The sequence below is a fragment of the Rutilus rutilus genome (genome assembly GCF_951802725.1).
Source record: "Rutilus rutilus genome assembly, chromosome: 10".
NCBI lineage: Eukaryota > Metazoa > Chordata > Actinopteri > Cypriniformes > Leuciscidae > Rutilus > Rutilus rutilus.
The window spans coordinates 43691874-43718375 of record NC_140215.1 but is presented as its reverse complement, the minus strand read 5'-3'; the positions used below and the strand labels follow the sequence as shown (position 1 = coordinate 43718375).

Sequence of the window (26502 nt, the reverse complement as noted above, 5' to 3'; positions counted from 1 at the left end):
GAAACATTAGCAGCAGGGATACAACTACGTGCTGCCTTCCACAAGCAACAACTTCTGATGTAAACAGGGAACTTCAGAACATTCTGATGAAACATAAGACTGCAAATCGACTCATCATTCATGTGGGGAAGAATGATATTCATAAAGAGCAGTCAGAACTCCTTAAGAAGGATTTCAATGAACTTTTTGAAAAACTTAGAAGATTGAAAGTTCAGCCATTCATCACTGGACCACTCCCAGTAAGAGGAACAAACAGGTTTTCACGGTTGCTTGGGCTTAATATATGGCTGCAAAAAACCTGCAATATAAAAGGAGTAAACTTCATTGACAATTTCAATCTTTTCTGGAGTCAGAGACAACTGTTTCATCAAGATGGCCACCACCCAAACAAACTTGGTGTAAGAGTGCTAAAGGACAATATCTACTTCTCCCTCCATCATCCTTCAGCAGTGTGTGCCAATCCACTCAATCTGAATGGCACACACACACACCTGGACACAGTATGAATGACCACAGGACTTCACTTCAGCACCTGAATGGACATGCATTTACATTTACATTTAGTCATTTAGCAGACCCTTTTGTCCAAAGCGACTTACAAATTAGGACTAAATTAAGAGAGTCAATAAGAAGTGCTCAAAATACGAAGTTCAGGCAATGTTCAGAGTAGCATAAGCCCGATAAGGGAGGATTAAAATAATTAAATGAGGATTTTTTTTTATTTTATGAGGTGAAGTGCTCACGGAAGAGATGAGTTTTCAGCTGTCTTTTGAATGTTGTCAGGGATTCTGCATTCCAGATGAGGGTGGGGAGAGCATCACCAGCAGGGAACTGTGAATGAGAATGTTCTGGAAAGTGATTTTGTGGCTCTCTTACCCCTTTTCCACCAACAAGAACCAGGTGCTGGTTCGGAGCTAGTGCCGGTTCGGAGTTGGTTCGACTGACGAGCCTCCAAAGAACCGGTTTGCTTTTCCACAGGCTAAAAGAGCCAGCGCAGAGCCAGGTCTTACGTCACAGCTACGTCTCATCTTTCCCAGCAACGTTAGTGCGGTGGCGCCAAACACAAACACATAATCAACAATGGCGGACGTTGCTTTGCTATTGATGTTCATGGCTTTGCGGACCTACATCGGCATCCAAACACGGCGGATCCAACGTGTTCGTGCGGCTCGCCATTATTTGTACAGACGGAGATTACAAGCGAGAGTAACGGTATGTACATAACATTTATTTTTAACAATAAGATGCCGACTTTAGCCTTAGATTTATATTTTAGATCGCGTCCATCGTGTTTAGCTGCTGTTAGCTCGATTAGCTGCTAATTGAAAATGGCGGTCACAAGTTTCTCTTCAGTCTTGTTGGCCACGGTAACCCCGCCCCCAGCCTCTGACGCTAGCGGTTCTTTCTTGGCTCCGTTCTAGACCCTGCAATGATTTGGTGCTACTTAAGAACCAGTTTTACTGGTTCGGAGCTGGTGCTTTGGCGGTGGAAAAACAAAGAACCAATTTGAAACTAGGCTCTGGCTCCGAACCAGCACCAGCTCTGCCTTGGTGGAAAAGGGGTAAGTGTGATGGAACCACGAGACGTCGCTCGTTGACCGATCGTAGGCTTCTGGTAGGGATGTAGACTCGTAGGAGTGAGTGAAAGTAGGAGGAAGCTGAGCCTGTGATAGATCTGTAAGCAAGCGTCAATGCCTTGAACTTGATGCGAGCAGCGAGAGGTAGCCAGTGCAGAGAGATGAACAGAGGAGTGACGTGGGCCCTCTTGGGCTCGTTGAAGACAAGACGAGCTGCAGCATTCTGAATCATTTGAAGAGGTTTAGTTGCACATGATGGAAGTCCAGCCAGAAGAGCATGCGGTTGACAAATCACACAAGGACAATGATAACACCACTCAGCCACAACAACCTCTGCTCACGGACACAATCTCAGCTGAGCCCTGCCCACAGAGCTCACCACAGACGGACATATTAGAACTACTCCAAGATTCAGCACCCAAGGACGACTTCCTGGAAAACAGCCAGGGAAGCCAGGACAGCATATCACAGCCTCCGATAACACCAGAGCAACAGCCCCTTTCAGACACTTTATCCCTCTCTCCAGCATCTCCACTTCTGTGCTTCTCACAGAAAATGGAAGAACTGGTGTCAGCTGGAACCAAACTGTCCCACTCTATTGCTGCGAGTCCCCAGATATCAACCAAAAAGTGGGAACCCAGTGTGCCTGTATCTTTCTCTATTGCTGTTCTATTACATGATAGAACGTTTAAGGCCTTTTCAAGCCATATAGCAAACCCATCTAATCTGGCGCCTATTACACATCAAACTAAGATTGCTGTGGGGACAGAAAGTAAGACTGTTAAGTTAGCACTTTTAAACATCCGCTCACTTAAAAATAAATCACTTCTAGTCAATTACTTAATAACCACAAACAACCTGGATTTTATTCTATTCAGTTTCCAAATGAAACCTGGCTGGAAGACAGCTGCAGTGCAACAGTCCTCAATGAAACAGCCCCTCCTAACTTTACTTTTATGAGTGTCTGCAGAGCTGTTAAGAGAGGTGGGGGTCTAAATACTCTTTTTAAGGATATCTATCAATGCAAGCAAGTGTCATTTGGAAATGACCCGGAATTACAGGGATTCCAACTAAAGGCTATGCGTGTGATGTGATAATGAGAACATATCTGCCTCTGCCACTTTTCTCTTCAGAGAACCTGTTGCTACTCACCGATCCATGTTGTGGTTCTAACGGCACTGAACTTGAACGTCACGGCCGAGCGCCACTAGCCTATTTTAGTAATCACACAATAACTTGACAGTTTAATTTAAATTGTATATCAGTACAGGCCTACATATTCTTTTTACTTTTTTAATGGCAATTTCCTGGTAAAATGAAGGTAAACAAATATTATTTTATATTTTATTTTGCCTTTCCACGGACCACCTGCAGTACCCTCACGGACCACAGTTTGGGAATGGCCGCTTTAGAAGAAAGTGTTCAATATGAGATTGTAAAAAATGCAAGTTAGTGTCTGAACATTATAGACAATGGTTTCGCACAACGAAAAATCTGCTTCTGCTTCTCAGACATATGTCGAGTTTTAGAAGGGTATACTTTTTGACAGATGTATAAAAGCGTGTTAAATCACGGACTATCAATCTTTGTGTGAAGTTTTGCTTATTGAGGAGTTCAAGAATTCCGGAGCATATTGCTTTGTACCTAAATGAACAGAAGGTTAGTACTGTGCAACAAGCAGCTGTCCTGGCAGACGAGTATGCATTAATTCATAAACCTGTGTTTGTAAAGCGTTCGAGTGACTTGTTATACACCTCACAAAGGGAGAATGAAGTTAATTCTTCTGACTTTAAAATCAGGCCTAATCCATCTAGCCCGAAAACTCGTAAAGAGTGTGGTTATTGTCACAAGGTGGGACATATTATTGCTGAGTGTCGAATTTTAAAACGAAAACAAGAGCGTCAGGATTTTTCAACTCAACCTCGCGGTTCAGTTTTAGTAAAAGTTGTCTCAGCAGTCCACGACTTCTGTAGTTCCTGACAAGTGTTTTCAATCTTTCGTGTTTGATGGTTTTGTATCATTGACTGGTCGTGTTGAGGATCAGAAGGCTGTGAAGATCTTGCGTGATACGGGGGGATCTCAGTCCTTTGTACTGTCTGACACTTTGCCTTTTTGTGCAGAGTCTGCCTGTGATACTAGCACTATTGTACAGGCTATGGAAATGGGTTTTATAACTGTACCTCTTTATCGCCTCTGGGTGTCGTCTGATTTAGTCTCTGGATGTTTTAATATAGCGGCTCGGTCTTCCCTACCTGTGAAAGGTGTTGATTTCATCATGGGAAATGATCTCGCTGGAGGCAAAGTAATGCCATTTGTGCATGTTACTAATACTCCATTTACTGATCAACAACCCGATACGCTCGCGCAACATTTCCCAAAAGTTTTTGCTTCTAGTGCAGTTACGACACGCGCTCAGGCAAAAGTCTCGCTAAGGAGAATGAAGAGAATTTAGGTGAGTTTATGTTTGCAGAGATGTTTGAGAAAAATGCATTGTCGGAGAATTTGGATGTTAACCCGATCCAAAAGTCTGTTTGTCCAGATCCTGACGTATTTTTACCTATTTTGTGCAGTGTTCTTACTGAGGGTCAGAAAAGTGTCGTCTCACTGCTGACAGTGAAATATCACAAACGCGTAACCATCAGTTTTATTGGAACAACACTGTGTTAATGCGTAGCTGGAATGCTCGATTATTGAGTGATGAAAATTCGGATGATTGGAATGTGGTCCATCAGATTATGGTACCCTCAAAATTTCGACAGCATATTTTGAGTTTGGCACATGATCATCCTTGGTCTGGGAACCTTGCTATAAATAAAACGTACAGTCGGGTGCTCCAACACTTCTTTTGGCCTGGGTTGAAAGCTGATGTGTCTCGATATTGTAAAACTTGCCAGACATGTCTAGTAGGAAAGCCCAATCAGATTGTGCCACCTGCTCCACTTCATCCTATTCCGGCTGTAGGTGAACCTTTTGAACGTGTCCTGGTAGATTGCGTTGGTCCACTTCCACAAACTAAATCTGGTTCTCAGTATATTTGAACAATTATGTGCACTGTCACACGGTTTCCGGAAGCAATACCGTTATGGAAGATAACTAGCCGTCACCAAAGCTCTAACCATTTTTTTTTCAAACATTCGGATTGCCGAAAACTGTTCAAACGGATCAAGGTACTAATTTCGTGTCTAAAATATTCAGAGATGTGTTGAAAGTTTTGAGAGTGTCACATCTCATATCCAGCGCCTATCATCCAGAATTACAGGGGGCTCTGGAGCGATGGCATCAGACACTGAAATCTTGTTTGCGAAAATATTGCCTGTAGGCGGGGAATGAGTGGGACGATGGAGTCCCTTTGGTTTTATTTTCTCTGCGTGAAGCGCGACAAGAGTCACTTGTTTATAGTCTGTCTGAATTGGTTTTTGGACATAATGTACGGGGTCCTTTAAAAGTACTGAAAGACGAATTTTTTGCTACCGGTTCGACTGAGAAATGTAATGTGCTCGATTTTGTTTCTCGTACTCGTGAACAATTGCAAAATGCTTGTGGTGTCGTAAGAGAAGCTCTTTCTCTCTCGCAAAAGAAAATGAAGCGTTGTTTTGACAAGCGTGCGGTTGTGTGTAATTTTTCGCCTGGAGAAAGAGTATTAGTGTTGCTTCCTTCCCCTGGTCCTGCTCTAGCTGCACGATTTGCAGGTCCTTATGTGACTGAGAGCAAGCAGAGTGACACGGATTATATAGTCCATACCCCGGAACGACGACGGAAGACACGTTTGTGTCATGTAAATATGTTGAAACCATATGTAGCCCGAACTGAGAAAACTGATGAGGTGAATAGCTTGTCCAAGTGTGAGTTACAGATGGTGTCAAACGTAGAACGAGTATCTTTGCTGTCCCATTAACTGTTTATTAACTGTTTTGCCAATTGTGTGTTGTAGTTGTGTTGGTGCGTTAAGAGTTTAGGAAAATTGTTAAAAGTATTGAAAAAATTGTCATAGCGATTGTAAAAAAAACTGTAAAACACAATGCTCTTCCCTTCAGGTTCTCAAAAGCAGATGGTTGATGAGGATCTGGTGAATATGATCATCAAAGACTCTCAACCATTTTCAGCGGTGGAGGATGAAGAGTTCAGGGGTCTCATCCATGCTCTGAATCCTACCTATGTACTGTCAAGCAGGCATGTGTGTGTACCAATAAACATACAGAGTCCAATTTAACAATTTACGCTGGATAATATTTATATAACCTTTATTGTTGCACATTTAGGCCTTGAAGAAGATGGTGGCCCCAAGATACAAGGAAGCCTGGAGCAAGGCCAGGGCTGTGTCTTTAACCTCAGTTCCCTTTCGTAAAGGGAACTCCCGCTGCATCGATACTTGATACTTTGGGGAATGCCTTCGGCATGAAGCATCTGAAGTCAACTATGGAACTATTCCAATCTTGATTGGTGCAACGTCATTACGTCACCCGTGACGTCGCATGTGACGGTGATCCGGAAGCTACAAAAGGGTCACAGGAACCAGGAAATGTTAGCTTCTGGTCTTCAGCAAGCGCTCTATGTCATCTTGTCTGTTCTATTTGGTGTTGTTTGTCCCGTGAAAAAAGTATTATTTATGGAAGAGAAGCTATTCAGGCAGTGTGCGTCCCCTTGACCACGTTATTTAAGCGAGGGTGACACATTCGCTTTGTGTAGTTTGTCTGGGAGTGGAGCATGCACGGGCGGTGCTCGAGGGCGCTGTCTGTGCAAACTGTTTTCAGTTGTCTATGAACAAGCTCCGCTCCCATTTGAGCTTGTTCGATCAATTAGATCAGGCTCACGTTCCCAGTGCATCAGGTCCCGCGTCTGTTGAGGCAGTGCGCCGCTTGTATGCATGGGATTCGCACGTGGGGCTGGCATATGATACTGAGACGGTTGCGACCCTTTCTCAGTGTTTATTAACCAGCTCCACTGGTCTCGCACACGGTTCGGAAGCCCGTGCTGCAGCTTCTTCCGACCGTGTTAAAGACACAGCGTTTGATTTATCTGGCTCCGAGGAGTTAGATATTATCAACACTGAATCACGTGGATATGGGGATTCGCCACCCCATATTCCCGTTAGTGAGGAGTTGCTGGAGGTTGTAACCAGGGCAGTGGTTAAATTAAATGTTGAATGGCCATATAATAAGCAGGAAGCGACTAAGAAAAATAAAATGGATGAGCGCTTCCTGCAGACCCAGTCACAATCTTCGTGTCAGAGCCTTCCCTTTTTCACTGATCTCCATACTGAGGTCTCGAGATCGTGGAAAAATCAATTTTCATCTCAATTATTTCCCCCCCATGTATATATTTACTCATCCATTAGGGAATCTAATGAGAATGGTTATGGGGTGATGCCTCGGGTTGAGGAATATTTTGCGAAATATTTTCTCACCGACATTGCGTCACCCCTGATAGCTCAGACACTTCCCTCCAAATCTCGTACATCAAAGTAGGCTAAGATGGCTTCAACTAAGAGGTCTTGTCGTAACACGCAGACCCTTATGGGCGTTCCCCCAGGAGAGCGAGTACAGGAGTCTCGCCCCCTTATGCAGCCCTTAGGAAATCGATGTTCACTTCCCGCCACCGATGGCGCTTTGGGACACATCAGCTTCCAGCGAACACAAATCGCAGTATCTGCCCGAAGACGTTGCGGCCCTGTCGAGTTCGCCGCCTCTCAGGAGGTCTTTAGAGAGCATATTTCGGTTAGTTCCTGCCAGTTAGCTTCAGGTCACCGAAGCCATTTGGAAATTTATAGCCAAGGCCAGTCTCGAGGGACTGGTCCCCATAAGGGCATATTTAGACACCCCGAGGGGTCTTCAAAATATAGTCTAGGGCAGGGGTGGGCAAACTACAGCCCGCTAGGCTGTTTAATCCGGCCCGTCGAGTATTTAAAAAAATGTCTTAAGATCGCATTCATTTTGCCTTTTTCTTGCAATACTTTGCGTTATATATATATTGCATATATTTGACAATCGGAATATCAGATATGTAATGCCATAGCGTTGTGGCTGCGGTGTATATGGCGCGTCACCATGGAAACCAAACAGACAGCAACTTAAGCGCATAGACTTGTTGCACGTTAATGTTTTTTTTCCTTTTTTGGAAACTCACAGAGAAAAAAATGTTTGGTAACCGCTTGCACACCTGTTTAGTTTTTCCTTTGATTTGTCTGCTATTTAGTTTCTTTGCTGGATTTGTGGATGTATTGTATCCTGACTGATTCCGTTTACCGACCTTTATCACCCGGCTTTCGACTACGGTCCCCCTGTCTGCCATGTACAGAACCCGGTTTTGTTCATTAAATGTTCTGATCTGCCTTTGCTTTTTATGTTTTATTTTATTATTCTTAAAATAAATTTGTATATTCGTTTATTTCGTTTTTTTCCCACAAATGTATGACTTTTGGAAGTGCAAATTGATTGCCACATGCAGTTTTAATAAAGTTGAATTAACGTAACCTTCTGTCATTTTTACTCTTCTAAGTGTACACTTGCAGGTGTTTTGTTTCTAATTTACTGTTAGGTCCATTAAATAATAATAAGGATAAACAATATTTAAAAAGTATAGGCTATAATTATCTAACATCTGACTAATTAAAAATTAACCTCAAAGCATAAAAAAATGTATTGTCAGAATGTCGTCTCTCAGTTGTTGAATTTCGCGCAGACTTTGCCACAACGTAAATGTGTTTGCTCAGCCCAATCTCATGAAAGTGCGAATACCACGAATTGTATTTGTAGTGCTTATGATACGCAGTTTTCACGTGCATATGATACGCACTTTATGGCGTGTAATAGGCACGCACTCTGCACCCCTAATCCTAATCCTACCGAAGGGGTTTACAGTGCGTAGCATATGCAAGCAAAAAAAAAAATTTGCCGTACAAATGGCACGAGAAATAAAATTTGTGGTATAGATACGCACTTTCATGAGGTCGTGTTTCATAATCTGCTACTGGGCCGGCCCTCTGTCAAATTTTAAAACCCAGTGTGGCCCTTGAGCCAAAAAGTTTGCCCACCCCTGGTCTAGGGGGTCCTGCTTAGAGTGGAGCTAATATACAAATATTATCTACTAAGGGTGGTTCACATGTCAGCTAGCCCCGAGCAGGGTCGGTTCTTGGAACAAGAAGTCTAGTCCCTCTTAACACAGGAAACCTCAAAGTGGGCTCTTCCTTGGTTACGGGAGCCCGGATTCTACAGCTGGCACTTCATAGTTCCTATGAGGGGGGGGGGGGGGGAGTTAGGCCTTATTTTGGATCTCAAGGTACTGGATCAACCTCCGAGGGGGTTCAGATTCAAGTTACCGACTGTCAGTCAGACCAGCTCCGAGGACTGGTCTGTCGTGATAGATCCACAAGCTCCTTAAATCCTCTTTCCCTTCTAACCCCATCACAGGAAGTTTCCGAGATCCACTTTTGGGGGAAAAGCGCATCAGTTCTGGACTCTTCCAGTCGGCCAAGCCTTATCCCCTCACACCTTCACTAAATGTATGGACACGGCCCTTGCTCCATTGAGACTTCAGGGGGTCCGTATCTTATAGCTGACTGGCTCATTTTGGCTCAGTCGAAAGAACTAGCAATTCAACATCGAGATGTTGTTTTGCGTCATCTGAGGTGTGTGGGGTTGAGACTCAATGTGAAGAAAAGTTCCTTAACTCCTCTTCAGAGGACTATGTTCCTGGGAGTAGAGTGGGACTTAGTCACGACGCGGGCACAATTGTCTCCTGCTCGTATAAATACTATCTTAAACACAATGAAGAGTATTAGGTTAGGCCAGGCTATCACTGTCAAACACTTTCAAAGAGTTTTGGGTCTTATGGCTGCAGCTTCCACGGTAGTACCCTTTGGTCTGCTCCATATGAGGGCCTTGCAGTGGTGGCTCAGGAACAAGGGGTTTTCTCCTCTGGGAAACCCCTTTTCGCATGATCAGAGTTACACGCAGATGCCTTTGTTCTCTTGTCATGTGGAAGAAACCATGCTTCTTGTCTCAAGGCCCGGTTTTGGGAGCACCATGTCAGAGAAAAACCTTGACTATGGATGCATCCCTCACGGGCTGGGGTGCGGTTATGGAGGGCCATTATACCCGAGGTACTTGGAAGGACCATCATCTCCCATGGCATATTAATCGCTTGGAGATGTTGGCTGTATTTTTTGCCCTGAGGCACTTCCTTGTCGACCTCAGAGGCCATCATGTTCTTGTTAGGACAGACAATATGTCGGTGGTCTCTTATATCAACCGCCAAGGAGGTTTAAGATCTCGCCCTCTTTGTAGACTGGCGCATCAGATTCTTCTTTGGTCCCAGGATAAATTTCTCTCTGTCAGATCTATTTATATTCCTGGGGTTGAAAATTTGGGAGCAGACATCCTGTCGAGGCAGGGGCTGAGGCCCGGGGAATGGCGGCTCCACCCCGAAGTGGTTGAGCTTATATGAAGAGAGTTTGGCTGGGCGGAGGTTGACCTGTTCGCTTATCATGAGAACTCTCATTGCCCGCTCTGGTACTCTCTTTCACATCCAGCTCCTTTGGGCTTGGATGCCATGGTACAGATGTGGCTGAGGTCACGTCTGTACGCTTTTCCCCCGATCGCTCTGCTCCCTGGGGTTCTAGAGAAGGTCAGGAGGTACGATGTGAGATTACTACTTGTAGCTCCGTACTGGCCGGCCCGAATTTGGTTCTCGGACCTTATGAGTCTCCTGGAGAGTCCTCCATGGCAAATTCCTATTAGGAGAGATCTTCTGTCGCAGGCTGATGGTACATTACTTCATCCAAGACCAGAGTTATGGAGACTATGGGTCTGACCCCTGAGGGGGTCCCACCCTTAAAACAGGTTGCCCTTTCCACCGAGGTGGTCAGGTCATCCATCCTAGAACCCCACTCTACTAGGAACTAAACAATTAAGTTAGGGAGGGCATTGAACCCAGTTTATTACTGCCCACTGGCTTCAGTACTGTGTTCCATCCTGCTCTCTAACGGCATCTCCCGTTCATGCTTAGGGCCTCTGTGGCGGCCTCAGTGCCCTCCGCAAGCCTCTAAGGGTGTGCACGTAGGGACATTCCCACGAAAACTCCATGTTCCTGTAGATTGGAGGATGAATCCTTTTCATCCAGGCTATTGGCATCAGGATGATGGGTTACCCCTGGCACCCATCATGCCCTGTGGATGAGATATATCTATATATGAATATATATAAATTAGGGCTGGGCAAGTTAACGCGTTATTATCGCGTTAACGCATTTATTAATTAACGCCGACTATTTTTTTATCGTACGTTAACGCATTTTTTTTTTTATTATTATTATTTTGAAAGTCCGTTGCTCACCAGCTCTGAATACACATAGGCCTACAGTCAAACCATGGGACACAGGAGGGTGGGATGTTGGTCAGCCAGCAAATAACCTTCCCAAACCAGCAGTGGAGGGAGGCTTCGGCAGGTTCTCTCAGGTGAACAGAAAGGGAGACAGCGCTCTGCGAGAGAACGGCAAGCGCTCTATGGATAGTGACCGCATGGCAACGGCTTCAGTGCGCAGCTGCAGCCTTTTTAACTTGAATTAAAATTATACATAACTTTACCTGATAGGCCTGCGTTTAGTTTAGCGGGGATGCTCTGCCATGTGAATTCCCTCCTGTTGATGTCCTGATAACTATTTCGATTCTGGAAACTCACAAACAGCGAGGATCAGTCTCTCTTCCAATGATTTGTGCTGCGCGTCGTGTACAAAAAGTTCAAGACAATTCAACTTCGGCAGCAGGCGGGCGTGTGCGCACAACTGCGACAGTTTCACGGGAACGCACCCGCTTGTCGCTGCACCTTGTGCTCGACCACTTCACCTCACTCTATGGTGCGTTCACACCAAACGTGAATAGAGCGTCTGGTGCGAGTGATTTCAATGTTAAGTCAATGCAAAGGCACGTTTATGCGCGTCTGGAGGTCCTGCGGCGCGAATGAGGCGTTTAGTGCGGCGCGGTGGATGCGAATTCGCCTCATTCGCACGTCCAGTTCGCTTCAAACTTTTGTTTTTACGCGCGTCAATTCCGCTCTGGACGCGCAAATGGATTCAAAATGTTCAAGCGTCCAACTAGACGCGGTAGACGTGAATTTGACACGCTATTCGCGATTGGTGTGAACGCACAGTAATAACAGGGAAACTTGCTACTGAACACAGACTGTTTCTGCTGCTCCCTGATGAAAGATACCTGTTGATACCTGTTCAGAAAAAAACCCAAGAAAACAGGACTCTGATGGTAACTTGTTTAACAAGTTAGATAAAAGGTAATGCCCTGGCAGTGGCAAATAGCTTTGGTTTAATATTTGATTTGATTACATTAATGTTTAAGTTGAGATTTACAAGAAATATTTTACTGCTGCTGTGTAAAGGGAATACTGCTGGTAAAAAGCACATTAGGCTATTTGTTTAAAGTTTTTGCAAACCACATGTTATTGCACTTTTGTGTATATAGCAGTACATTTAGATCAAAAGTGTGCAATACACTACTTTAGAATTCATTATTAAATGTTGCGCGTAATAATGCGATTAATCGCAATCACGATTAAATTTTTTAATCGTTGCCCAGCACTAATATAAATATATAGGAGAATCTATTGAGTCTGCTTCCTGCTTGTCTTACTCCCTGGAAGAGTGGTGGTGCTGCCCCCTCTTATTTGCTAGCGTGGGAGCCACTCAACATTATTTTTGCCCGGTACTGAGGTACCTAGATCAATATCAATGTTAATAAATATCATTGATCTTCAGGGCAATATCACGATTCTTCGGGTATTCCATCCTCCATCGCATGTGTCGGATGGTCAAGGTCATAGCCTCTGAGGTTCCTAGGTTAGGCCTCAGGCTGAGAGGAGTCAATCCATCTAGTTATAGTATTAAGGGTAGGAGATATTTCCCCTTATTAATAAGACAGTTGGTTATCTAAAACCACTCATATCTGAAGTACAAGGTGCGCTTTTGCCTTCACCTCTCATCTAATACTTTCTACTGTCTGGGGTTCCCATCCATGAGGTCAGTCGAGCCTCCGGCTCCAGACCTCCCCTTCTTACACCAAATCTTATGAACAGGCTAGTTTGGATCTGCCCTCTACTCATTCTATCGTCCGTAAGTGTACAAGATGCTTTATACCAGGGCGTTTTTCTCTCAGTGGGCGGAGTTCCCCAAAGTATCGATGCAGCGGGAGTTCCCTTTACGAAAGGGAACGTCTCGGGTTACTATTGTAACCCTCGTTCCCTGAGTAGGGAACGAGACGCTGCATCCCTCGGCCACACTTTTCGCGCCCCTGAGAACGACTTGCTTTGACCAATTAGAAGCTAACATTTCCTGGTTCCTGTGACCCTTTTATAGCTTCTGGATCACCGTCACATGCGACGTCACGGGTGACGTAATGACGTTGCACCAATCAAGACTGAAATAGTTCCATAGTTGACTTCAGACACTTCATGCCGAAGGCATTCCCCAAAGTATCGAGTCAAAGCAGTTCCCTACTCAGGGAACGAGGGTTACAATAGTAACCCGAGACGATATGTGGACATTGCTTAACATGGATGCATACCTTGCCATAACCTGCCACTACATTGATGAAAATGATAAGCTGACCACTGTCTTGTTGGGGGTAAAGTTTCCAGATAACCACACAGCTAAAAATATATCCCTTGGAAAAAAACAAGGTTATGGAGGAGTGGGAAATCGAAGGAAAGGTCAAATGCCTTGTCACAGATGCTGCAGCAAATATGATTGCTTGTGCAAAGGTTCTACAAGTGAGGCACTCAATCTCCATTGCACATGCACTTAATAGTTAATTTAATAGTTAAAAAATCTTTCGACCAGGTTTCCGCCCTCTGTAACATCCGCAACAAAGCAAAGAAAGTTGTCACCTATTTCAGATCCAGCACCACGGCCAAAGAGAAGCTGACCCAGATGCAGAATGAAATGTGCAGACCTGCACTTAAACTCATCAATGAGGTGGAAACACGGTGGAACAGCACTTTTCAGATGCTTCAACGCCTAGATGAAGAAAGGCAAGCTCTCTCAGGACAGACATCACTCCACCTCATCCACAGGAGCATGAAGTCCTCTGTGACCAATCTTCCAGGCTACAGTAGAACTGTCTGAGGAGAAATGGGGGTCAGGTCAAAAGTCATTCCACTGATGGAAATGATACACCTTTCTTTACAGGGACAACAAATCGGGTATTTATTTGTATATTTATTCATCAGTTAAAGGTGCAGTCAGCTAGTGATCAAAATAGGTACTGTAGTCCAAATTCCAAATATCGGAGATCGTTGTTTCCCCGCTTTGGGGTTATATTATGATATATACTGCTATACTAGTTGAAGAAATAATATAAACAATTTTATTACTATACAAATATTTGTATGTCAATTACATGTCATATACAAGTCTTTAAGTTTAAAAAATCTTTTAATTGCTTGCTTACCGTGAGCACCCACAACATAACAGCTAAACAGTATTTTATTCCCCCCTTCTATGTAAAGCGCTTTGTGTAATGAATTATTATGACTAATATTGACGTATACTGAAATATATTGCCATGAAATACCACATTATGGCACATAAAATATATTATGGGGGGTAAAAGCTTATTTGCACTCCAGATGTTGTTTCATCAACGAAGCTTCATCCCAGGTGCCGGCTGATGTACATGTTATGATCCACTGGAACTGTAATCGATATGCTGAGACTTTGAATCTTTTGTCGGCACAGTTAGAGGAAAGCCTTATAGCTTCACAAGGCTTCATTCCACTACGGCAGTGGCGGAGGCGGAAAGCAGACGATGGGGGGGCCTCTAAAAGTGTCGGCCGGAATAATTTGCATCATCCAATGTTTTTCAACTGGCTTAATTTGGGAGAAAAAAAATTATGGACCGTCCCTCAGTTGCGCCGATTCACTAACAGTCAAGGTATGGCAAGTTCAAATTACGTTATTTAATCTAACAATATTACGTGACAATATCAATTAAAGTAAGTCAAAATGGCAGATATGAACAAGACAGTTACAACATTAACCAACAGCACCAACCCATTTAAAAACCTAAAAAATATATTAAAAAAATAAATCACATATTTGGAAATAACCTGGTAACAGACAGCTATATGAATGAATAACAATTCACTTACGATTCTACAAAAATAAGAGGGTGGAATAGAGATCTCATAAATTTGTGAATTTGGTTGGTTTAAAAGCCACGGCATAGGCCTACGTCGCTTAGCAAACCGTGTATTTTATCTGTTTAAAGTTTATTTACCCCTTAACTATTTTTCTGTGACTGTCTTTGGGATAGTTCACACAAAAATGGACATTTTATTTACTCACCTTGATGTTGTTTTAAAGCGAGTTGTTTTTTTTGAGAACTTTTTTTGCGCTTTCATGCAGTTTTTTTCTTTTTTTTTTTTTTAAAGAGGATTAAAATGTCATAAAATAATCCCATGCAAATCGTGGTATATTTGTTCTGAAGGTATACTGGGTTTGACGAGAAACAAACCGAAAATGTAATTTATTATTAAGTGAAAATCTTTGCCTCGCCGTTGCTACGCCGGTGCACCCAGGAAAAGTTAGCCTATGTTTTATTTTTATTATTTTAGGATTTCACCTTTAATACATTTTAATTACACAAGGCTACAGTATAAACCTCAGAAGAGTATGTGTATTCATCTCTGTTGTGCTCAGGTCGTCAGACAGTCAGAATGACCGTTTTTGCGTGAACGTTAGAGCAAATAATAGGCCTATATACCCAAGTAAATGTATTATTCTTTTCTTTTTGTATTATTCTTAAAGATATTTAATTTACAACTAATTTAATCATTTATATCTTGATGCATTTTATTTATAATGAATTTTTTAGCACTTGGGTATGGCAAGGTGGCTTACAGTATAAGCACTGGTGACTCACAAAGATCCTGTGTTACTTCAGCGTCATGTAAACATATCCAGTCAGTGTTGCCTTCTGAACTGCTTACTCGTAGTCGTAGCAACACAGCTGTTGAACATTTTATCATCTAGTGTCTTTTAGTCTAGTTCTACATGCTGAGATGGCTTCTCAAGCCCCTAGACGCGCTGTGTTTGTGATGTTCGAGGTGAGAGAGGCAAGAGCCACAGCCAGTAAACGCAGTCAGTTCTCACGTCAATTGCAAGATGATTCTCCTCCCCAAATGTAGCCACAATCCTGTTCACTTAGAGTTGATTCTCCACATGCCAACACACCATTTTGTGGCTGTTTTTGCACAAAACGAAGAAATTTGGGTGTGTTTTGGCCACCACTGACTCTTGAAACCAATGCGTCGAAAACAACAACCTGTTTTCTCTCAACAAGTCTGTGTGTCTAGCACAGCACATTTTGTGTTTATATAAATAATCTATCTCTGCTAATGATGTAAATTACAGTAGTCAACATTTGAAGTGGATCAAAAAAGTTAATCAAAGTTGTTCTAAGACAAGAACGGGTTTTGATCCACTTCAAATGTTGACTACTGTATATAGGGAGCCCTTACTTACTACCAGGAGGCTCAGATTAAAGTTGTGTTTCTAAGCAGACACATGTATTACTTGGATACATACATTCGTGGTCAGAATTATTGTCACCCTTGTCAAATATATATAAAAATATATATATATAAAAAAAAAACTGAAAAGGGGGAGAAAATCTTAGTATGAAATATTTCTCTCTAATACACATTGGCCACAATTATTGGCACTCTTTTATAAAAGACTTTTTTCTACATCCTTTTGCCACGACAACAGCTCTGAGTGTTCAAGTCAAATCACCTTCACTTATAAAACACTTTTTATAATACAGATTGTTTCAAAGCAGCTTTACAGTGATAATAGGAAATTAATGCAACAGAGTTTGTTTTGTCTGTATAGCAGCTCTAGAATAAAGTTATTGTGTAAGTATATTTCTGTGTAAACTTCAAAAACATGAATCTGTGCATGGGTAGTAGTGTTGTTGTAGTGTCTGGCAACTGAATGCTGGAGTTTGCTTTTGGATGAGAGCAGAGGAGCTTTTTTTACTCACTTACATACGTGTGTGTGTGTGTGTGTGTGTGTGTGTGTGTGTGTGTGTGTGTTTACCTAAAACATTTTTACTTATACATATATACATACATATATACACACACACACACACATACATATATATACACACGTATACACACACACACACACACACACACACACACATATATATATATATATATATATATATATATATATATATATATATATATATATATATATATATATATATATATATATATATATTGATTTCCAGGAAAAGTACTGAGAACACATTCACAACATTCACAATTTTAAAAATCTATTACAGTTTTTTACGATTGCTATGACAGATTTTTCAATACTTTTAACACAGTTAGCACTACATCCGCCTGTGTAAGCTATACTATTAACACATTTCTTGTTGCTTTAACACAAAATGCATACAATTAACACAAATTTAAAATGCTTGAACTTTTACACACAAGCTCAAACAAGACCAAAACAATGGATTTTTACTGCCAAATTTACCAATGCTTTAACCCTGTATGTCAGAACAGATAACACCATGCTCTAAACCTAACCTTACAGGCTAAAGTCAAGGTGAACAGCTGTTTATATTGTGAACTGAAACACAAATATATCCCCTGTATTTTATTCTATTCTTACTGAGAAACAGCTGATTGAATTATGCAAATAATTTTTTTTTTTTTTTGGTGCCTTTTCTGTTCGTATATTTTGTATTTTCACATTATTCCATTGCTAGTGAGAAACAGCTGACTGAAGTTATGCAAATATGGGACAATGTGGCATTCCACCATTCCCGTGCAGTCACAGCCTGGTTTGACGCCCATCAGAGGATGATGTCCACTTGCCCCTTACTTCCCTTTCCTCAACCCCATTGAGGAGTTTTCTCAGCCTGGAGATGAAAGGTTTTTGACCATCATCCACAGGACCAAATGTCCCTCCTGTATGCAAAAGATGCTGCATACCAAGACATCACAGCTGAACACTACCAGGGGTGGATAAGGCAAGCCAAAAGATTCTTCCCAAGATGCCTTGCCAGGGAAGATATCAGGTGTGATGTGGATGAGAACACGTGAACAAATGCAGAAGACCGGGCAGATTAGAAGATGGCTTTTTCTGTTTGTATATTTTGTATTTTCACATACAGTAATACTGTAAATGGCAGCTATATTGCATATTTTTGATATCTTGCCAGAGGTCATATGTCAGAGGTCGCACGCCTCTGGAGCAACTAGGGGTTAAGTGTCTTGCTCAGGGACACATTGGTGTCTCACAGTGGATTCAAACCCAGGTCTCTCACACCAAAGGCATGTGTCTTATCCATTGCGCCACACCACCCCTGTTGCAAATAAAGCCTTTACTGCAGCAATTCTGTCTCTGTCTTCTTTTTTTCATAACCCATACATTCTATAAAGCTACTCTAAGAAGGGGCATTTATTTTGTTGTATCGAATTTCTGCTGCAAAAAAAACAAAAAAACAAAACAACAACAACAACAAAATGCATGCATTTACATTACAAACAAAACAAAAATGTAGAGAGACTTCAAAAAAAAAAAAAAAAAAAACTGCAGTGCAAAACACAATCTATGATCAATACAGTATACTGTCTGTTGTATAAGGGCAGACCTGACACATATAAAATAATGCAGTTTCTGTCATTTCAGCAGATGATAGTGTTTTTTTTGTCATTGTGTTATGATTGACTAAATGTTCCTGTTGAACGAGAACATGTGTTCGTGTTTTGAATAATTATTTGATTTTGAAACATGTTTGCAGTGTTTTGTTAGACACAGTGTATTGTGTTAGTGTATTATTGTATTTTGAAAATTAGTTTTGGAGTTTAATTTACAATGTGTGATTTTGAGCATGAAATTAACCGTTTTGCCAATTGTGTGTTTTAGGTGTGTTGGTGCGTTAAGAGTTTAGGAAACTTGTTAAATGTATTGAAAAAACTGTCATAGCGATTGTAAAAAACTATAAGAGCAAAATACCATACACTGTTTCTAGAAATATCCAAGTACAATATCTAAGTACATAAATAAAAATAAATGAAATATCTAAAGTACTCTATTGTAATCGAATAATGCTTTAACAAAATTTGCTTTAAGAACTTTTGTGTAAAAAAGTACAAGACATTTACATTTCTGTTTTGCTGGTATTGAAAACTAATATGAAAAACTAAAAATCGGAAGACTTGAAACTAAACCACATTAACCAAAAAAAAAAAAAACTATGACCACAAGTTAATTTATTACAATATATTAAACAGTACAAATCTGAGCATTTACAATCCACCTGCATTAAACATGCCCGTATATTGTAGACTTTAAGCCTTTTCCCCGTAATTATTTGATTCACGGGACCAGTGCTGTTTTTGGCTGCCCTTAGTTTTAGTCTGGCGCTTTTCCACTACACAGTACCAGCTCGCCTCGGCTCGGCTCGACTCGACTCGGCTCTGTTTGGTTTTCCACTGTGTAAAAGTTGTACCTGTACCTGCTTCCAGGTACTTTTTTTCGTACCACCTCCGGCGAGGTTCTAAGCGGGCTGAGGCGAGCTGAGGCGATACTAAAATGTGACGTGAAATCACGGCAGACTGCTGATTGGTCAGAGAGAATCGTCACTATTCACCGCGTCATCATTGCACGCGCCAGACGCAGTATCCTGAATAAAAAACAGCAAAAACAAAAACAAAAACATCCAAAAACAGCATACACTCGATTTCCTCCATTGTCCTGTGTGTGTGGGTAGCGGGTGTTTCTCGCGCGTCTCGCGTAAAAGATTAAGTCACGGCAGTTTCCTGCGGCGTCGCTATGACGACCAGGTACTATTGTGGAGGTACTATCTGCAATGGAAAACGGAGCGAAAAGCGAGCCGAGCCGAGCTGAGTCGAGTCGAGGCGAGGCGAGTCGAGTCGAGCTGGTACTGGTAATGGAAAAGCGGACGAAAATGCTTTTCAGTTTTAGTCACATTTTAGTCACTTATAAACTTGATAGTTTTAGTCAAGTTTTAGTCGACGAAAACGCAAAAAGGTTTTAGTCAATTTTAGTAAAAAAAGAAAAGAAAAGTAGTCTTTAACAAATTAATTTAGGTTACAAAGTATTGGAAATGGGCGTAGGTTAACCTTTTATCCCCATATTTCAAGTTATATTTTTTCCATGAATTGATGCTCTTCTAAAAGTTAATTGGCTATTTTCACCAGTAATCACAGTAATAAAGGAATGGTTTAAAGTTTAAACAGCAAAAAACTTTGAGCTACTACAACATTACACACAGATAAAGTGGTAACAGTGGAATCACTGTTTTACTCCAAAAAAGCCAGGAATAAAAACATTCTTTCTTTGGCAATTGTGGCTTTATTTGAGAAATTGCTCAAGTGCAATGAACAATGTGCCCAAAATATAAGCTATTGAGGAACACATACTTATGCTCTACAACTTGTGCTTCAACTTGTCTGCCAGTGCAACAACAAGATGCATATTATTTGTAAACACAAACATCATACAACCCTGTCTATCTTTAACTTGTGCAAACTGCAAAGTTGCAAACATTCTGAAACAAAATAATAAAATAAATAAATAATACTGAGGTGCATTGATCATAGGTTGTTAGGAATGCATACTTGAATTTAAAGTATGAAACAAACATGACACTTGAAGTGTTGAACATAAAAATGAATAAAGACAATCCCTGAATACTGTGAACACTGTATTTGGTCCTTAAAGAAAGCAAACCAACTTACTAAATAAATAAATAAAAACAACGTTGGTTTAACACAATGAATTAGAGGAGGGCACTACCTCTAGTGCAGTCTCACAGCAAGCCCAAACAGAATATCACAGTTACATATCTGTAAAGGGGGTGGGGTGGTGTGGCGCAATGGATAAGACACATGCCTTTGGTGTGAGAGACCCGGGTTCGAATCCACTGTGAGACACCAATGTGTCCCTGAGCAAGACACTTAACCCCTAGTTGCTCCAGAGGCGTGCGACCTCTGACATATATAGCAATTGTAAGTCGCTTTGGATAAAAGCGTCAGCTAAATGAATAAATGTAAAAAAAATATATATATATTAAATGCTCGTTAAATTAGCCTACTGACCTCGATTCAGTTTCAGGAAAGCACTTCTTTCTAAAATGACCCTTGCTCTATTACGACGGCCACGACTAAGGTCACCTGTAATGCTAAAGACTCTCTCAGGCTCAGATAAACAGAATCTCCCTGTGCAGCCCAAAATTCTAGGGCAGTCTCTTGGTTTGTAGGCTGTGACAACAACTGCTCCTTGAATTTCTTGATTTCCTCCTTGACACACGGCTTTGAGAGGGTAGACTTGGAAGGCCGGCTTGGTTTGGACAAGAATCTGAATCTAGGCCGCTTGTTATGAGGCTGCTCTTCTTTGGATTCTTCTCCCTCCTCTGGCTCCTCATCTTCAGCCTCCACCTCCCGTACAACTGGTGGCACCAAATGAGCAATATAATCTTCTGATCTTCTCAGAAGTGCCTCTATTTGCTTGTCATCATTTTCAAGGAGTGCTTCAGGTGCAACTGTCGGGTCAAGGAAGCATGCAGCAGCAGCGAGAGGTGAAAACTTGGAGTCAGTGTGATCAAGAAAGCAGCTGAACCTCTTGTCCATGTTTGCCTTCATCTTAATTGCCAGGGAAGCGAGGTCCTTAAAGCTAGATCCCTGGGCATGGGGGAACTCAGACAGGTCCAGAAGGGCAGGCACCACGAGGGATAATGACTGTGTGTCACTCTGGAGCAACTGGGTATGCTCAGCGAAGGGGGTGAGTAAATCTCTGAGAGCGGACAGCTTATGCCACTCACTTGACAGTAAATAGTCCCAGCTCATCCCATCCGCAACCTGATCTACTGAGTCCTTGATTTGGAGAAGCCGTGATATCATCTGATATGTGCTGGACCATCTAGTAGGGCAGTCTTTGACCAGGGTTAGTTGACACAGCTGCAGCAGTCGCTCAGTTGCCACCGATGACTTGCGGAAGAGCTTAACAAGACCTCTAACTTTGCTCAGCAGTCGGTTGACACTTGTGTCTTTCTGGATCATGTTCACCACAAGTTGTAGAGTGTGTACAACACAGGGGGTCCTACTCATATCTATGGCTCCAAACCTAGAAGAGACAAAAATACAGAGAAAAATAAATAGTTTTAAGGACATTCAGTAAAATTGCCATGAACAATTGCTAAAAAAAAGTGACTATAACCTACAAGCATAACTCAAGAGTGACTGACATACTGAAAATTAACAGCAAACTGAAGTAATTTACCTCTGGTGTTCTCTAACAGCCACCTCAGAATCTTCAGGGTCACTCGTCTCGATGGATTCATCCTCGGAGTCGGAGCTAGTGGGCTCATCCGGTTCATTAGACTTGAATGCTGCAATCATGTTGCTTCCGTTGTCAGTTATGACTGTTAGAATTTTGTGTTGTGGTATTCCCCAGTCCTCTATGCATCGGTCAACACAATGTTTTATACACTCTGCCATGTGTGGGTGTGCGATCTGATCAAGTCTCAACAAAATGTGCTGTGCTTTGTTTACCACAGTGCAAAAAAAACATGCACTAATTGCCAGAAATGAAGCTGTAAGTCCTTTTTTGGTCCATATGTCCAGCCCAATTGTTATTTTACGTGCTCTGGCAAGCCGCTCTTTGTACTTTAGTTTTTCGTCATCATAAATCTTGTCAACTAAGTTGTTTATTTTTGAGGCTGTGGCTCATCCTTTTATCAAAGGTCTCCATCATGTGGATGAAATCTTCATCCTCAACTGTGCAAGCAGGTAGACCAGTGCGTCCAATCCAAAGAGCGAGCGCTTGTTCTTTGACACGTTGTTCCACAGAGTTTGACTTGTATTTGGATCCTGCGGCCAAGGCTGTTTCGATAGATGTCTGTGCCCTGTCGTTATTTGGACAACCAGATTTCTGTATAGGAGTTCTGGTCACTGGGATCTGGATGAGGAGAAAACAAAGACAATTACTCTCTATACAAAGTACATCTGTAAAAGTCATGTCATGTGAATACAAAACAATCAAATGTGTATGTGTGTATACTGTATATTATAGTAATAATAGTATATATATTATGCGGATCATCATGTTTCAACACATTACGTTTAGAAAAGAAAAAGGTCTTTACTATCAAACATGTAAGACAAATTACTAAAAGCAAAATCAAATATGGTTTAACATAATTACGATCTACACTACCTACCCGGCCAAAATCCCTGCATGTTCAACAAATAAAAGTGACACAAACATACGCTATTGACGTTAGCGCAACCAAGCTAATATTAGCCTGAAGTTAGCAGCAAATTTGCGCCAGTAGATATATGTAAAACTTAAGCTTACCATGAAATGTGTCACAAGCCGATTGTCAAGTAAAATTGAATGTATATGATATGTTAACAGCGTGACTTGTTAGTTAACTTACCTTCGAAAAAATATCAGCGTGATGAGCCTTCAGGTGCCGCTTGAGGTTTGTGGTATTCTTCCCACCTAGTTTGTGGCCACATTTACCGTCGTCTCCCAATACGATGCATTCCATTTTTCTTTCTGATGGATTATACTGAAAGTATGTCCATAAATCATCTCGCCGTTTCCGACCACCAAGCCCGTTTATTGGCGTCGCCGCCATGATCCTTTTAAGATGTGTGGCGAGTGACTAGCCGCAGCCGCAGGTGTGTTGTTGTTGTTTTGTGGAATCTGGTGTGCGGCATGGCGGCAGCCGGGTGGTGGGCGTACCCAAAACAAGCATTGCTGATACTTTTTTTTTTAGCTCAAAACAGATTTCACGCAAAATAGGCAGAAATGACATGCATTGTGAACGTCAGACTTATAATAATTTTCGTTCCGTCTCGTCTCGTCAACGAAAACTCGAAAACGTCTCGTCATGTTTTAGTCACCTTAGAGCCATTTTTAGCTAGTCATCGTCGCGTTATTGTCATAAAAAAAAGGTGCGTCAACGAAATCATTTCGTTATCGTCATCGTTGACGAAAACAACACTGCACGGGACCGGACACCAGTTATCTTGCCACAGATAATCTTTATTCTTATATGTCAGGAGAGAAACTCTAAGATGATGTTATATTCATGCCAGGTCTATGCGTGTCCGTGTTTCTCTGCTGTCCCTTACGAAAAAGAAGTTTATTCAAGTGTTCTATTAGTATACTTCTTTTAAACTAAAAATAAAAAAAGTATACTTTCAGTCAACTTTTGATATACTTCTCAGAAATATACTTTATGTACTTCTCAGAAATGTACTTAAGTGTACTTGACTTATACTGACAGAAAAGTCTAAGTATATTTGGCCTATACTTTTTGATTGAGATATACTTAAAAGTATAATTAAGTATTCTAAGTATTCTTGGCTTGTACTTGTGTTTACTATTTTGATCGAGTAGCTTATTAAATACTTTTTTTAAAAACATAATATTACATAACCGTCTTATAAACTAACATGTTCAGCTTTATATAGTAACAAACTTTCGGGTGGAATAGCTTATAGAGTAAATAAAATAAGCATGGAAAATAAGTTTATTCAAGTGTTCTATTAGTATACTTCTTTTCATCTAAAAAGAACAAGTCTACATTTTATATACTTCTCAAAAATATACTTAATTACACGTAAGTGTACTTGACTTATACTGAGAGAAAAGTCCAAGTATATTTGGCCTATACTTGTACTCAATCTTTTGATCGAGATATACTTAAAATTTTAATTATTCAAACTATACTTGGCTTGTAGTTGTGTTAACTCTTTTGATCGAGTAGCCTATAAATATACTTTTTTTACATCGGTTTTCATATACAGTCTTATGAAACTTTGTTTGAAAATATTGATTAAAATGTTGATATAAAACAGATATGTTTCTAATTCTGCGTATCTGAATTTTTGTGTAGGCTAGTTCACTGGAAGTGTACATATTTACTTTAATTAAACTTTTCCCCACCATTGACTGAATTTTCCAGCTATCCATGTTTTCACTGGTATACAGTAGGGGGCGCTATGACACATCTTAGTACAGAATCTCCGGATCAAAAGATAGGAGAAGAAGAAGCTGAAACATGTGATAGAAGATTGCTCACTCAAATGTAAAATAATGTGATCATCAAACATTAAACAGCTTGTAAATCAAAACTGCTTAATGTTTCCAAATGAAATGAAGCGTAGGCCTAACCCATGAAGAGAAAACGACTGTGAAGCTTTGGGGGTGTTGGACTCGATCTACTCCACCTGTGTTTTGATCATTGTTCTGGATCTGATCAAGGCGTAGTCTTTGACAAAAATGTCATTTTCTCAACTATTTTCTCAACATTTTAACAAAATGTTGCCTTTCTTTATGAAACTTACTGACATTCGAGTGTTGAAAAAAAGGATGCATGAATGTTTAAAATGTTTTTTAAAATTTAAGTAGAGTTAAAGGTATTTTTCAAGTATAAAAAATAACATTCGAACATAGTAGTATACTGTAGGCCTACTGCAACTGCAAAATTTTTATATAAATAGTAAACTATAAGTATAATGTTAAGTTCACTTAAAGAAAACTTGTAGAATAAAACTACTAAACTAGTAGTTTACTGAGAGTACACTAAAAGAGTAAAAATAATATATAAATGGTAAACTATTAGTATAATGTTAAGTTCACTTAAAGAAAACTTCTAGTTACAAGTTTTCTTTAAGTGAACTTAACATCATGCTTATAGTTTACTATTTATATATTATTTTTACTCTTTTAGTGTACTCTCAGTAAACTTGTAGTATAAAACTACTAAACTAGTAGTTTACTGAGAGTACACTAAAAGAGTAAAAATAATATATAAATGGTAAACTATAAGCATGATGTTAAGTTCACTTAAAGAAAACTTGTAGTATAAAACTACTAAACTAGTAGTTTACTGAGAGTATACTTCAAAGTTGCTACAAGTATTAAAATAGTAAACTACTAGTATACCCATAAGTTCACTTGCAGTACAAATGAGAAACATAATTATGAACTAGTTGTGCACTTAAAGTTTACTACTGTTACACTTATAGTACACTTAAACATATACTTTTATATACTTCAAGTGGGCCAATTTAGTCCCAAGCGGTATTAAAATAGTACACTTACAAGTTTACTACTAGTACATATTGACAGTATACTTACTACATAAAGTATACTTAAAAATATACTTGAACATTACTCAAGTATACTCCATAAAATGAACTTGAAGTATACTTTTTTTTCGTAAGGGGTAGTACAGTAAGATTGAGCTTAAATACACAACTGAACGACTTTCGACTTCCTTATACGGTAGAAAAACATTGTGTAAAGATGGAACGTATATGCTAATGGTACAATCCACCTTCCACATTAAGAAACTATTTCTCAGTGTATATTAGTGGTATACAAATGGTAAATTTGCATCAGTTGAAACCTTAATTTCCTTGTAAAGAGCATGCCATCTGTACACATTTGAAGTATCATCATCGGAACTCTCAGCTAAGTGAACATTGCACACATACCTTTAAGCAGAATAGATAATCCTCCCAGCTACCCTCCTTGTGTCTAAAATATGTTCCTTAAACACATGTATCCATGCAATCTATAGTCTAACTCGTGCATTTTAAACTTCATAAGATAATAATACAGATACATAATATTAAATAATGAAATTATATTCAAAGATGAAATTTTAGTCTTCAATAGAAAATTAAAAATATTAAACTGATTTAAACTAAATCGGTTAACTTTGGCAGCCATAAAACACTAAAATCAAATATAATGGGAAAACTTCAACAAAACAAAGAAAACACACAATAAACAAACTGTTACTGAACAAAAACTAAATTGAAAGGGCAAACTGAAAATAAGACAGAAATTGA

At 40.5% G+C, this 26502-nt stretch overlaps 1 protein-coding gene across 1 annotated transcript; it reads right to left on the bottom strand.

The window, feature by feature from the left end:
- Positions 1–20486: 20486 nt before the first annotated feature.
- On the bottom strand, positions 20487–22662 carry LOC311298103 (uncharacterized protein). The gene is made up of 2 exons (XM_084420782.1): positions 21908–22662; positions 20487–21751 (listed from the first exon to the last, which is right to left on the bottom strand). Exons 1-2 carry the CDS (start codon positions 22123–22125, stop codon positions 20758–20760), a joined length of 1212 nt encoding a protein of 403 aa, XP_084276908.1. The 5' UTR covers positions 22126–22662; the 3' UTR covers positions 20487–20757.
- Between the last annotated feature and the right edge of the window lie 3840 nt (positions 22663–26502).